This window comes from Dendrobates tinctorius, unplaced genomic scaffold (genome assembly GCF_039654945.1).
Source record: "Dendrobates tinctorius isolate UK_male_01 unplaced genomic scaffold, ASM3965494v1 ptg000075l, whole genome shotgun sequence".
Classification (NCBI taxonomy): domain Eukaryota; kingdom Metazoa; phylum Chordata; class Amphibia; order Anura; family Dendrobatidae; genus Dendrobates; species Dendrobates tinctorius.
The window spans coordinates 26,994,904-27,010,765 of NW_027361743.1; the positions used below are offsets into that span (position 1 = coordinate 26,994,904).

The 15,862-nt window shown below is 44.4% G+C and overlaps 1 protein-coding gene across 1 annotated transcript in view; it reads left to right on the forward strand.

Annotated features, from left to right (window-relative positions):
• SHISA2 (shisa family member 2) overlaps positions 1–15,862 on the forward strand; it is a 31,949-nt gene continuing 16,087 nt past the window's right edge. Inside the window, exon 1 of the mRNA XM_073583120.1 lies at positions 1–545. Within this exon, the coding sequence (XP_073439221.1) occupies positions 242–545 (304 nt within the window). The 5' untranslated portion in view covers positions 1–241. The remainder of the gene's footprint in view (positions 546–15,862) is intronic.

Genomic DNA, 15,862 nt, shown 5'->3' on the forward strand with positions numbered 1-15,862 from the left:
GTGCTGCTCCCCGGGCAGGAGCCTCGGTGCCCGCTCCCCTCGGCGGTGCGTGGTAGCGGCGGCCGCCGGTCCATGGTGGTGGCGGAGCGGCCAGCTGTCACCCCGCCGCTGGGCTCCGCATAGTTGGGGAGAACTTCTGCGCTGCGGATTATCGCGTTTCCTTCAGGCCGGACTTGGACCGTGAAGTCCCGGAGGATCCGGCGCTGGTGGCAGCGGCCTCTGCCCCGCAGCTGTGCCCATCATGTGGGCTGAGGCGTCCCCCCTGGCACTGCTCACCGCCGCCTCCTTCCTGCTGGCAGCGGCCCGGGGCAGTGGGGAGTATTGTCACGGGTGGACGGACGCGCAGGACGTGTGGCGGGACGGCTACCAGTGTCCGGAGAGGTTTGATGGGGATGATGCCACCATCTGCTGCGGGACCTGTGTACTGCGCTACTGCTGCAGCAGCGCCGAGGCCAGGCTGGACCAGGGCATGTGCAGCAACGACCGCCAGCAGGGGGCGCCAGAGCACGGCAGGAGCGACAAGGACAGCCCGGACTCTGCAGCAGGTAGGAGGGCAGGGACAGGTATGGGGGATAACAATGCCCCGTGTGGGGTGTACTTATATACAGCCGTGACCCCACTAGTGACAGCTGAGCTCTTCCCTCATGTAATGGGCATGAATGGTTTTCTTCTTTCTGCCCTGTAGTCAGCAGGTAAAGAAAAGTTTCTGAAGAGTCAGAACATCCCACAGCCAGTGCAGTACAGACGCCGTCACATAGGGCACACCGTCACATAGGGCACGCCGTCATATAGGGCACGCCGTCACATAGGGCACGCCGTCACATAGGGTACGCCGTCATATAGGGCACGCCGTCATGTAGGGCACGCCGTCATATAGGGCACGCCGTCATTTAGGGCACGCTGTCATATAGGACACGCCGTCACACGTCCTCTCGGACATTCCATTTGAATCCGGGGGATCCGTCTACTGAACACTTTTAAGAGCGCAAGTAAACGCAATCAGGACACCAAACTGACCCCGTAATAATCACTGAGGGTCCATAACTGACGCGTGACCTGTACTTCTCCGTCCGTCTGTCCCCTACATGTATCTTAATCCATATTGACCATTCTGGTCGTTCACACTGATCGTACGCGGCCAGTGACCCCGGGGGCGGAAAGAGGGAAGATCCGAGCTGGAACGTTCCTTCAAGGAAACTGCTTTCATAGACTCGAGACAATCAGACACGGACAACTTCTTCCCAAGAGGTGACATGTCAGTCATTGCTCCGCTCCCACAGGGTGATATGTCGCCTGTCATACTATTAACCAGAGACTGATGTGCCGGGCCATTATCATAAAAAGGGACCAGAACCTTCATGTAGATGTTACCTCATTATCTATCTATCTATCTATCTATCTATCTATCTATCTATCTATCTCATGCATTCTGTCACTATTACCCTTGTATTCCGATGTTTATGACTTGTATTGTGACTTGTGGTTATCCCGTTAGTCCCTTTGTATGAATTTAGCTATCTAAAGCTTACACGCTCACGGACATTATTACTGTTAATCATTTTATTGATCGGTTGCTCGGTTTATTTGAAGCCTGAGTAAAACGGAGCAGGGCAGGACGGAGGCTCAGTGGTTAGCACTGCACTTTGAGGCGCTGGGATCCTCGATTCAAAATCCCACCGAGGACAACATCTGTAACTTGTCTGTATCTTCTCCCCGTGTTTGCGTGGGTTTCCTCCAGGTTCTCCAGTTTCCTCCCACACGCCAAAGACATACTGATAGGGAATGTAGATTATGAGCCCCATTGGGGACAGTGATGATAATGTCTGTAAAGCGCTGGGGAATTAATGGCGCTATATTTGAGTAAAATAAATAAAAAATAAACAGATAAAGTTCTTAATAGTGAAGAAGGGACGTCTATGGACAGACTGGTGGCACTTGCCAGGACGGGGCTGTGACCCACTTAGGTGCCTCTTACTTTCATTCTGTAGATTATTCTTATCCATAGTAAAATGTGTGAATATTAGGAATGCTAGGAGTGAGTGCAGCTCTCAGAATGTATTTCAAAGGTGTCAATGTATTCATGTTTTATACATGAGAGTGGTAGAAAACTGGCAGATTTTTCCACTTCTTAATACATAAAGCATTTCTCCTGGGTATTCCAAGATCAATACACGAGCTGAGCAATGGAGTGTGATGACTGAGGCTGGAAGGAAGTTTGGGGACTGAGATTTGATGAAAATATTTTCTGGGCATTGAAGGAAAGTAGAGCAGCAGCTGCCGTAGTGACTGGATGTGACTTGGATAGTTACACAGGGTTTTTCTGAGCAGTTTGCTGGAGGAAAGGTGTCGGGAGCAGGGCGTCGGGAGCAGGGCGTCGGGAGCAGGGTGTCGGGGAGCAGGGAGTCGGGGAGCAGGGTGTCGGGGAGCAGGGTGTCGGGGAGCAGGGAGTCGGGAGCAGGGTGTCGCGAGCAGGGTGTCGGGGAGCAGGGAGTCGGGGAGCAGGGTGTCGGGGAGCAGGGTGTCGGGGAGCAGGGAGTCGGGGAGCAGGGCGTCGGGGAGCAGGGAGTCGGGAGCAGGGAGTCGGGAGCAGGGCGTCGGGGAGCAGGGTGTCAGGGAGCAGGGTGTCAGGGAAACTTTTTGAGAATTGAAGTGCTCAACCCAACAATTGGTAGACGTCTGTGGTGGCAATGAGTGATTGTGATTACTTCCGAGTACATTCATTCATTGAGGAGGATTGTAGCATCATATGAGCAATCTCTCACAGTAAATAGTGTAGAAATAGCCTGAGGATTGATGATGACCGACAAGATTGTGAAACATTAACCCCTTAAATGACCTAAGTCCTCATGGGTGATATACAGTGCTTTTTCATTATTACATTGCATTTCTGCTGTCCTTGTCAATTCTCATAAAAACAAGCCATATCCATATACCCTGTAAAGTCATACGGACGTCATAGAAGAGATCACTCACTTTGAACCCGTCGTAGAAGCGATCACTCAGTTTGGGCCCGTCGTAGAAAGAATAACCCACTTTGGGCCTGTCGTAGAAAGGAACTCCCACTGTAGACCCTTCGTAGAAGGGATCACATACTTTGAACCCGGTGTAGAAAGTATCACCCACTATGGGCATGTCGTAGAAGGGAAGACACACTTTGGACCCATCTTAGAGGGGATCGCCAACTTTGGACCTGTTGTAGAAGGGATCGCCCACTTTGGACCGTTCTATTACATAGTGCTTTTACTGTAGCAGCTTTTTGTTCTATCTTCTTGTGTGAACACAGTCTGTCCATACATAACATGGGCACACAATGATTGGAATGGTCGCATGTAATACTATAGTTCCCCCAACCTCCATATCTGTTTCTCAGGGGGTTCATGAGCTCAATCTGAATTTGGCAAAGGGATGACCTCTTCAGCCAAAAGGAGTCAACAGTTTGGGCCTTTGCTGATGCTCCTAATGACTTTTAATGATGCTTGAAAAGTAAATCATTTTTGGTCAAGCATTTATGTATTCCCAGATAGGGAGAGGGGATTAGGCTGCTGCCATCACCTCTGGCAGCGGCATATTCCATTGAAAAAAAAAAAGGATCAGACATGTAGAAATTCCTCATGCCCAATCCTTTTGTTTTCAGCACTGTCTGAACAACCTTTGTCCTTAAATGGATCCTGTTATTTTGGGAAATGCAATTTGTCTGGAGATATCAGTTTATTCTGCCATTAAATAGTACCTGTTTTCCTTACTGAAAGCGGCTGCAGTGAGAAAATGACTCTACGTCTTCCGTGTAGCCAATCATTTTCGATCAGGGCGGTGGAGGGAGTCGTCACAGTCATTGCTCGCTATACTGAGTGGCGGCTCGAAATTATTCCCTGTGATTCCCTTTGATTGACAGTCTACTTTGCAGCGTGTGTCTGCAGAGCAGGCTGTCAATCAATGTGCCAAGGAGAGAAGACAGCCGCCGCTCACAGCATGGTGACCACTGCGGGCACGCCTTGGTGCATCTTAGTATACAAGATGTTATCATGTTTATTGTTAAAGGGGTTCTGGCACCTTATTACCTTTATACAGGAGTAGTGTTTGATCACTGGGTTCGCACCTTGGGATCCCCACCAATCAGGAGGACAGTGGTCCTATGTACCCCTATGGAATGAAGTGGAGGGTGCACATCCGTGATCAGTGGTGGTCCCAGTGGTCAGACCATCAGTGATCATAACCTATCCCAAGGGTAGGGGATAATATGTAATTGTGGGACAACCCTATTAGACGAGCTGGGGTATGAAGATTAAGGTTCGGCTAGCACAGAGCTGTGATGTAATAAAGCTGGTCTGGCAGATGATGACATTCAGTTGATGGTTGTTCTCTCAGATTTTTTGTAAGGTTGAAATTAATTCTCATTTGTTAGGATCATTCTGCAATAAAACCGTCCTATTCCCTGTAATGGAGCGGATTTCCAGATGTTTCAGTCATAGTGATTGGCCGACAGATATTTTTTTAGTCATGTCCGATCAGATTTTCTTTTGCACAGATTTTAATCAGATCATGTGATCATTGACATAGACTGATTTGGATTGATATGTGTCTGATAGAACAGAAACTGCAGAGATCCCTGAATGTGTAAAGAGGACCCCTAGGTATTGCTGGAAGACTCACCGGAGAATGGTGCTGGCAGAAGGACGTGCGGTGCATACACCTACTGGAGGCGGACACTCAGATAAAGTCTGCTATGTTTGAGTAGCTGCCTGCAGTAGGCGTGCGCTCCCAAAAAAGACGCACGGCAAAGCAGCGCACGTTCGCTCTGTCTGCACCATTATAGTCTATGGCCCCGAATCCCATTTTGCGGAGGGGGTATGGACGCAAGAAATAGGTGCCTGAACGCAGCGTGAAAGCATCCTTTGTCTGTCTCCTGTAGAGTGCAAGCTCTCATGGTCAGCAGGGTTCTCTCTCTCTCCCCCGTTTATTTTCTGAGCAATTACAAGCTTTCTGGCATTGAGATTCATGCAAATTTATCCATCACAGATTGAACTATTCACAGTCAGTACACCAGCCTCATTAAGTGTATTTCATGAGATATATATATATATATACATTTACAGTAGGGACCCCACCAGCGTCAGTAGTGAACTAAGTTCTTTAGATAGCAGATCATCATGCGATAAGTCCAGCTGCCCACCTTCATTAACTCTATTGACTTAAAGCTGAAGTCACCAGAGTACACTACACAAACTATATAGCTTATTAAATATATCTCTTAGACATATCAGATGTATTCAACAAAGCAAATCTGCCACCAAATTTCCCTAAACAAACTGCATACCTCATAAAAATTATTTTGCTGGACCTGATGTGGCTGATGTACTTACTTTGAAAATCCATATCAGAATGGCCGTACAATTGTGATATTGCATATTAAAGCAAGCACTTACGCCTGCAGAATAGCCAATCAGCACGTTTATGGTTGCTCTTTGTTGAGCACTTGCTGTCCATTGACTCGTTCTCTATTGATATTTACACCGTAATCTTCCCTGCCCCTGGAGAGCAATCGGCCACAAGTAGCGTCTCTTATATGTATTGTAAGAGCTGCCCCTGCCTATGAATGTGAGGGGCGACTAAAAGTGGACCTGTCACTTACTATGAATATGTTCTTTTTTCCCTGACGATCTGGAGATATGGCTTCCTCTTCCCTGTATTTAAAGCCAGTCTTTTTATCCATCTCGGTGTGGCCCTCACCTGTACTCTTTTTTTTTGTGAACCACACCCACTTGGCTAAAATTAGTATATTTACAAACAAAGAAGAGGGAGCCACATTTCAGGCAGAGAAAACAACACCACCAGATTCGGGAGAACAACTTTAATTTACTACAGATAAATGTTGCCTGAACCCTCTGATTGCAGCAGGACCAGAATATCATATAATGTGTATAGCGGTGTCCTGTCTTTCCCCAATTAACAGATTTTTCATGAAATGGATTGGGCATGTTGAATTTCATTATGTCTGATCGTTTAGTTCTTGGAAGAGCTAAGTTAACCCATTGAGAACACATATTATGTAGACTTGAACATTAGAGTTGAGCGACTTTGGTCGGATCAGGTTTCATGAAACAAAATTTGCTTCAGATGAAACTGGTCCGACTAGGGCAAAAAAAAGTCGGAGTTTCGTCCGAAACCCGACCCCAATGCAAGTCAATGGGGAATAAAAGTCGGCATTGAGTGGATGACATTCATCTATTGAACATCTAATCCCACTGTTCGTTCTCTTCTGTTCCTGCGCCTCTCCGTACCTTAGATATGGCCCTCTCCCAGTCTCTTTTGTCTTCCAATGGACGTGGTCATCAACACTTCTCTGTTGATTGTTTTTTGAGGTCCATGCCCAGTTAGCTAAAAAGACTAGATTTACATAAAGGGAAGAGGGGGTGATATCTCAGGGACTGAGAGGCACAGGAACAAAAAATAAACCGATTTAGGAAAACATTTACGCCAGATTAGAGGGGTTGTCTGTGACTTTAACATTGATGGCCTATCCTTAGGTTAGGCCATCAGTGTCTGATCGGTGGGTGTGTGAAACGCAGCACCTCCGCCCTTCAGCTGTTGCCAGTATTATCGGCAGCTGGAAGTGCCCAGTTACAGAGCTGTGGGTGAGATACTCAACTCTTTTGTCATAGCATGTTACATAAAGATGGGGGTCCTGGCTGGGAGTGTGGAGTTGTGCTGTGAGGGCGCTGCGCCCGTGCAGCCCACATGTAACCAATGTTGCTGGTTTGCCAGGATAAGATGTTGCACAGTTCAATGACGGAGACCATCAATGGGAACTTGGTAGCGAATTCATACAAGAGATAGCGGGTACACAGTCTTATGAAAGTTTCCTCCACAACTCGGAGCATTTTCCAGAGTTTCCTTACTTCTTTTATGTATTGTTCTCTATCTTCACCTTTCCTTTTTACTTCCTTTACTTCTCCTCTGTTTCCACTGTTCCTCACTGCTTCACCACCACCCAGCTTCACATTACAGTCCTGTTTAGCAAGAGTCATTTACTCAACCCGTGGTTCCCCTTTTTTTTTTCTCCTTAGGGTGCCAGTACAGTCGGTACTTATCTTCTTTAATGCTAACGCTTTGGAAATCGCACCTGGGACAATTGACTCATCTCACGTACTCAGTCTCGGCCAGGCCCGTTACCTCCAAGAGTTATAAACTCTGGGCCTTGGGGCTAGATGTCTTCTCCCAGGACCTGTCTCCGGTAGATCACTCTGTCTCTCGGTCACTTCTGCTCTGGATCTTGCTATCTCTTTCCTTTGATCTCCACTCACTTAGGCACACCCCAGAATGCAGCACTGCTCACATTGGACCTTAGGTTCTCTCTTTATGCACTCCAGCCCCTATCTGCCTTTCTGCCAGGAAATTGTCACTTTCCTTTCAAACTTAACCCTTCCCACGCCGGGCTAGTCCCAAACATTACCTCTCACTATCCTTTCTGTCAAACTACACATATTCTACACATTACTAACATCTTGCAATTCACATTACTCATTACAACAACATACTTCTTTGTTCAAGCCGGGAACATGGGCAGTATTTCCAACTCCTAACACATACACGGCCATTGCTCCGTTTAAGCAGGGTACTTAAGGTTGGTTAGGGTCCCATGGCAAAGACCCCCAGTGATCATCAAGTTATAACCTATACCTTGTATAGGTGATAATACGCCATGGCAATAAGCCTTTAAGAAGCTACTTTTTTATGAAGAACTTTTCTCATTGAAATAGCAATTCTGGAGCATCAGTTTCTAAAACTTCTGTACAAAACTGTTATTCTTCTTGAAAAAACTACAAATCAGTTGATAAGTGGCTGTTACAAGTATTTTCTAAAACTTAGCGAGTCAAGAGAACTCTCCGCTCATGTGCAAGACCCAGTAGTGGCTTCTGTGTGTCGTCGATGTACCTTCCGCAGTCTTGTACTCTACAAATGCTTATTAGAAAAATCAACACTACAAACTGGAGAATTTAAAGAATGTGTTTGATGAATTGCTGGGATTATGACAGTATTACCCAGGAACAGCAATTATCAGACTGCCAGCCAGCAATTTGAAGATTTTTTTTTCTTTCTCCTAACCTCTATGAAGGAGATGTAGAAGTTGGAGAACGAGAGGATTATCATAGTAATGAGTGTGGCCGTTTCAGGCAATCATCCTCTTTCTTGCTGACATTCTTGAATTACTCCTCTAATTAGGTCATTCACATAATATCCATAGCCACTAATTAGCAATTATCATTAAACGACTTGTTAATTATAGTATTAATTGTTAAAGAAGCCCCGGCCGTCATTGTGGATGGACACAAGCCCCTTCTGGAACACATCAGTACAGAGTAATTTTAAAGCGTAAAGTTGTTCGAACAATCATTTAGCCGACAGCTATTCCTCCGGACACCCCCATACACCTGCACTCTTCTTTGGGGTAAGCAGCTGCCAGAAACCACTTTTTTCTCTCCTAAGAATCAGGCTTGTTTCCCTTGATGATGAGCTTTTGAGGCTGCGTATTTTTGCTAAAAAATGTAACGTTGTACAGTTAAAGTAAATCGGATGGCATTAATAGAATTCTTATGTCCACTATGCCTTTTTTTCACAGCGTAAACTGACCTGCGATGCGGTCAATATCTCTTGCGGGCACGATAAGTTTTTGGTGCAGATTTTTCCCCATACACTTGCATTAGATGCGGAAAATATCAGGAAGTATCAAAAACACAGCAGCTTTGTTTAAAAGATGACAAATAAAAAAAAAGCAGCAGCAAAAACGCGATAAAATGCATGTAAGAAAAAACGCACTCAAAAACGTAATAAAAAATTTGAATATAATTTACATGAAAGGAGAAGAAAATCTGCAACATCAAAAACTCACCGATAGCTCATTGTGAGATCGTAGCTTTAATCTTGATCATCCATTCTACATGATTGATTGCATATCACTTCTAACCAATGCCACTTCCCCGCAATGGGAAGGAAAGTAAAATGGCAAATATGAGAACGGCACGATGTCAGACAAGCGTATATTTTAGATTACTGGATGTCTTTTCCTTCCAAACACAGTGCACAAAAATATGACTGGAGTTTTACTTCTTAAAAAGGTCACCAGTAACTTCTCCAGAACATGCAGCTGCTTTTTTTACCTAACATCGGTGTTCTTCAATGCCACTCCTCAATCACCGACTCATCATGTTTTCAGGATTTCCTTAATATTGCCCAGGTGATAATGCCATCCAAGTGTAATATTAAGGAAACCTGAAAACATGATCTCTCCGTGGTTCTTGAGGAGTGGAATTGAAGAACTCTGCACTAGGGCTTGGACCATCTTGAAGATGTGGCCTGTTTGAGCACCATCTAATTTTGCACAAAGTTGATAATAGTAGATCGGCTTAAGGGAAGCTGCAATACATACCAGCATAGGATACTGAGATTTCTAGAAAACTATCCTAGCCATCCTGTTTTCATTAAATCTCGTGAAGTTCTTGCTAAAAAGTTGGCCTATGGAGACCTCTTTCAGGTTTTGCCCAATGCTGTGCTGCAATCGACAATGAATGGTTTTTATTTCTTTTCAACCTTTGGAATCGAACCACCATGAAGAGAAGTTACTCCCATAGCTGAGCTATAACCTCAGAAATAAGTTGTGTTGTAGGTTTTGAACTTTGCGTCACATTTAACCATAATACCCAGGGATTACTAACGGGATTTATTCTCCTCCGGGTTGTCCTTTCTCAGCAGAATCATTTCTGTCAGGCTTATTCTCAACAACTTTCAAGATCTGAGTAAATTGTGAGATGTTGAAAGTGTTTATCGTATAAAAGTGCCTGGCGTTAGCGTGATGACTGTTCTGAGGTCCCACTTGGGAGTCTGTTCACTGCTCTCGTTGAACTATGTAGGTGTGACAAGCATTCTTTCCACTGACAACCACATGTTTGGCTGATCTTTGGTAGAAGCAGGTGTCTTCTACTTTTTTTTCACAAAAGGTTCATGCTAATATGCTTAGTCAAAAAAACGGAAGGTTAGGATCTCACACGGATTTCAGTCAAAAGCAACAGCCAGCACCGTCCAACATACCTTAAATGGGACAGTTTCCATCCAAAACACATAAAGAACTCTATTATCTATAGCCAAGCCATCAGATACAATCGTATATATTCCAACCCCATGGATAGAGACAAGCACCTTGGTCGCCTCAAAAAGACCTTTTTGAATCAGGGCTACCATCCAAGAACAATTAAAAACCAAATTACAAGAGCCACCAGAATGTCAAGGAATCACCTGCTACATTACAAAGCTAAAGAAGAGAATAACCGGGTGCCTCTAGTAGTCACCTACAACCCAAATCTGGAGGTGCTAAGGGGAGCTGCACGGAAATTACAACCTTTACTACAAAAAGATGCCCGATTACAATCCATTTTTCCAGACCCTCCACTGCTGTGTTTTAGGCAGCCCCCAAATTTAAGAAGCATCATTGTCAGAAGCTCCCTGTCCTCTCCAACATCTGCAGGAACCTTTCCTTGCAACCAGAAAAAATGTAAAACTTGTCCATTTATAATGACCACAGACAAGATAAAGATCCCCAACTCACATCAGGACTACAAGATCCCAGGTACTTTCAGCTGCATTACATCTAACGTGGTGTACTTAATTATTTGTACTAAATGTCCAACTGGGGGTCTGTATGTGGGGAAGACAGGGCAAAAACTGAGAACAAGGATGAATGCTCATCGTCACACAATAAGAGAAAAAAGAATGGATCTACCTGTGGCAAAACATTTTTGTATGCCTGATCACAACAACACCATGGATATGAAATTACTGGTATTGAAAGGTAACTTCACATCTCAGAGAGACAGGAGGGTCTGTGAGTATAAATTTATGACGACCTTTGACATTCTCAGTGCTGGAATGAATGTGTCGCATGGATTTATGTCTTTTTACATCAATTAAGGAATTTGCTTTCAAGACCTGGTGGGGGCATCACAACACATTAGGAGACCCCAATCAGAGGACTATAAAACATCCGGACTCCTTATCTATGTACTGGTCCAATATTTATGTTTCTCCCTCTCCCATATTGATAGTTCTGCTTCACGTCACTTGTCTTATCCATTGCATTTTTTCTGTGTTGTATTGTGCATAAATATGTGACTTCAGATTTTGTATTAGTCTAGCCTGAAGAAGAGACCTGAGTAGTCTCGAAAGCTTGCAATGTGTTACCATCTTTTCAGTTAGCCATTAAAAGGTATCAACCACTGAGGACTCTCAATTCTGAATACTTTTCAGTCAAAAGCAACTTTTTCAATTTTAAAATGACAATTTATCCATCAGATATAAATTGGTAGCCTAAAAAAATGTCTGAACTCACGCTGAGCTGATCTAAGTTTCCAAACTTTTTCATAAGCTTCATTTCAAGTCACTGTCCACGGGGCAAGTTCAAGGTTAGTGGAGGCCCTTGGCCTCTGACCCCTTTTTTTATATTGTTGGAGATACACTGTACAAATTCTCTGACTTGTCATTACGAGTTTCTAGGAAATCCCCGAAGAGGTAACAGTTCCTAGGGGGTGAGAACCTCTGGTCAAGTGGCTCTTTTGCCTTCATATAAGGGCTCATTGAGACTTCCGTGTTATCACGTAGAAGAAAAATGGTCCAAGTTACATCAGTGTTTTTGTTCAGAATTTTATCAGAGTGTCATCCACGTTTCATCACAGTTTGGTCCGAGTTTTATCAGATTTTCTTGGATGAGAAAAAAAAATTCTCTGCCTTCCTCTATCTAGCTGTCTCTGAAAAACAGAAAAGTACTCGGCAAGCATCTGGGTGATGTTTGATTTTTTTTCAATTACTCTCAGCCTTGCATTTCCAATTTTGATGAGACACTCTAATCAATATCGGACATGTTTCTACCATTTTGCACTGACCGCAGGAAAATCACGGGCATGTGAGCGGCACCAAAAACTAATATAGAAATGAGTACTATCCGTGAAAAACATGTATGCGGTCTGAAAGCATGACCTATTCTCATCTGTTTGGTGGATCAGGCTCAGACGTTAAAACTTATGGGTACCTGTGATATGTTATAGTGCTGTCTGAACACTTGGGACCATAGAGTAGAATGGATATGTTCACAGACAAATCTGAGAGTGAAATTCAGATATGTATATGATGCTCTTTCAGACTCACCTGTGGCAAGTGACAGGTGTAATCAGTATAAAAATCACACCTGAAACCAGATAAAAAGGGGAGACTTTGACTCAATCTTTGCCTGGTGTCTGCGTGTGCCACACTAAGCATGGAGAACAGAAAGAGGAGAAGAGAACTGTCTGAGGGCTTGAGAACCAAACTTTTGAACAATATCAACAATCTCAAGGTTACAAGTCTATCTCCAGATATCATGACTGTTTGTTAGTGGACTCTCCTAGTCAATACACCGTATATCATGTGATATTGATAAAGCAGGGGAAAGTCAGCTCACCTACAAGAAGACAGATCTCGATGTACAGAAATCTTGTAGTACTACAAGTCCAAGGAGCAATATGGAAGGAATAGTGGATCCAGCATTAAAGGCCCTCTTCTAATAAAAACTCTAATGAACAGTAAAAGATGGTGTTGGATATCGTGACTTGAAATGTTGATCAATAAAAGTGTTGTTCTTAGAAGAGGAGTGTTAATGTCGGGCTATTTCTCCCAGAGACATATATTATCCATAGGTCCCATGCAAAAAAAAAAGTATACTACTAATTTTTTGTTCTGACCAACAACGTGGAAAAGCGAATCACTGTTACCTGTTGGGCAGATGCTAACGGCAAAGTCTTCAGACATCCATTGGGATTAAACTGATCTAAGGGCATACACTGATCGCACTCCAGTGTGAACACAGCTTTATATGTTAGATGCTTCCCCACTGACCATGCTTGAGATTCCTAATACCTAGTTGTAATTTATAGATCTCGAATGTATTGATGGATGGATGAAGAGATAGAGATGGATAGATAGGAGTAAATGATGATGATGATGGAATCCATTGACATTTCCTTCATTTAATTTTAAAGTGACCTATCACTATGATATGTGTGTAATTTTTTTTCTACCTGGTGTAAATGCTGCTGCTCTCCTAATTCTGGCTTTGCTTTTCCTTTGTTCCTGAGCCTCACTGTTTATGAGGTATGACCCTCTCTTTCCTGTATATACATCTAGTTTTTTTTTTTAGCCAACTGGGAGTGCTCATCAAGAAGACTCCACAAAGAAAAGTTGGATACCACTCCCACTTGCCTATCAAGACTATATTTAGATAGCGGGAAGGGGCCATCTACAGATGCATCTCGCAAAATTAGAATATCCTCAAAAAGTTAATTTATTTCAATTCTTCAATACAAAAAGTGAAACTCACATATTATATAGAGTCATTACAGAGTGATCTATTTCACTTGTTTATTTCTGTTATTGTTGTTCATTATGGCTTACAGCCAATGAAATCCTCAAGCTCATTATCTCAGTAAATTAGAATACTTTATAGCACCAGCTTGAAAAAGGATTTTAAAATCCGAAATGTTGGCCTACTGAAATGTATGTTCAGTAAATGCACTCAATACTTGGTCGGGGCTCCTTTTGCATCAATTACTGCATCAATGCGGCGTGGCATGGAGGCGATCAGCCTGTGGCACTGCTGAGGGGTTATGGAAGCCCAGGTTGCTTTGATAGCAGCCTTCAGCTCATCTGCATTGTTGGGTCTGGTGTCTCATCTTCCTCTTGACAATACCCCATAGATTCTCTATGTGGTTAAGGTCTGGCGAGTTTGCTGGCCAATCAAGCACAGTGATACTGTTGTTTTTACACCACAAATTGTTACTTTTGGCAGTGTGGACAGGTGCCAAGTCCTGCTGGAGAATGAAACTTCCATCTCCGAAAAGCTTGTCGGCAGAGGGAAGCATGAAGTGCTCTAATATTTCCTGGTAGCCGGCTGCACTGAGTTTGGTCTTGATTAAACACAGTGGATCTACACCAGCAGATTACATGGCTCCCCAAACCATCACTGATTATGGATACTTCAGCAAGCCATGGCTGCTCCCACAGAATTTGGCTGGAAACAGAATAATTAAATTAATTTTAGTGTAAGCCTTTTATTCTGTACACGTCCTAAGCTGAGTATTAGGCCGGGGTCACACTAACCAACGCAAAATACGGTCAGTATTTTACATGCGTAATGCGGATGAATGGCCCCTAAACAGTGCTCCGTATGTCATCCGTAATCAAGGTGTGGTCGCGTATTTTGCGCATGTAAGCATCCGTATGTAATCCGTATGGCATCCGTATGGTGAGATTTTCTCGTCACCTTGCAAAATGGACAAATAATGGAGCCCTATGACAGGGTTTATAACACAAACCAAAGAATAGATATAGACACATAGAATGCATATATATAGATATATGTATTCTATGTGTATATATCTATTCTTTCGTTTCTTTATTAAACCTGTCAGTGTGAGTTTACTGTATAGCGCACCGAGTTGCCGGCTTTGCTAAAAGACAGCGGGTGCGTATTTCTCGCAGGTCATGCGTCTGGTCCGTGTGTAATCCGTATTTTTTGCGCACCCATAGACTTGCATTGGCGTACTACGGCCGTAGAACGCTGACAATCGCAGCATGCTGCGATTGGCACGGAGCCTAGAATACGGATGAGAAATATACGCTTGGTGTGAGGGACCCAATATAGAATCATTGGTCCGTGTCTAATGCGTGCTTTTTGCGCCTCTCACTCGGCCGTATTCCTCGCCAGTGTGACCCCGGCCTTAGGCCTTGTTCACACTATCAGTATTTTACATCAGTGTTTATAAACCAAAACCAGGAATGGAACAATCAGAGGAAAAATATCATAAAAACCACTTCTGTATTTATCACCCACTCCTGGTTCTGGCTAACAAATACTGATATAAAGTATTGAGCGCAGAGGCGTATCTAGGCTTCCTGGCACCCGGGGCAAGAATTTGGTTTGGCGCCCCCCCCACTCCAAATCCCCCACACATTAACCCCATCCCCACTCATTAACCCCCATCCCCACTCCAAATCCCCCACACATTAAATAACCCCCATCCCCACTCCAAATCCCCCACATATTAAATAACCCCCATCCCCACTCCAAATCCCCCACATATTAACCCCATCCCTACTCATTAACCCCCCCAAACAATAACCCCAACCCCACTCATTAACCCCGCCGTCCATACTCCCAAATCCCCCAACACATTATGTACCCCCCCACTCCAAATCCCCCACTCATTAACCCCCCAGACATTAATTCCATCCCCACTCATTAACCCTCCACAAATTAATTCCATCCCCACTCAATAACCCCCATCCCCACACATTAACCCCCCACACATTAACCCCCATCCCCACTCATTAACCCCCCACACATTAACCCCCATCCCCACTCATTAACCCCCCACACATTAACCCCCATCCCCACTCATTAACCCCCCACACATTAACCCCCATCCCCACTCATTAACCCCCCACACATTAACCCCCATCCCCACTCATTAACCCCCCACACATTAACCCCCATCCCCACTCTTTACCCCCCACACAGTAACCCCCATCTCCAGTCATTAACCCCCCCACACATTAACCCCCATCCATTAACCCCATGCCCACTCTTTACCCCCCACACAGTAACCCCCATCTCTAGTCATTAACCCCCCCACACATTAACCCCCATCCATTAACCCCATCCCACTCTTTAACCCCCCACACACATTAATCCCCACATTAACCTCATCTCCACTCATTAACCCCCATCTCCACTCATTAACCCCCATCGCCACACATTAACACCCCCCCATCTTCGGTGGTTTCT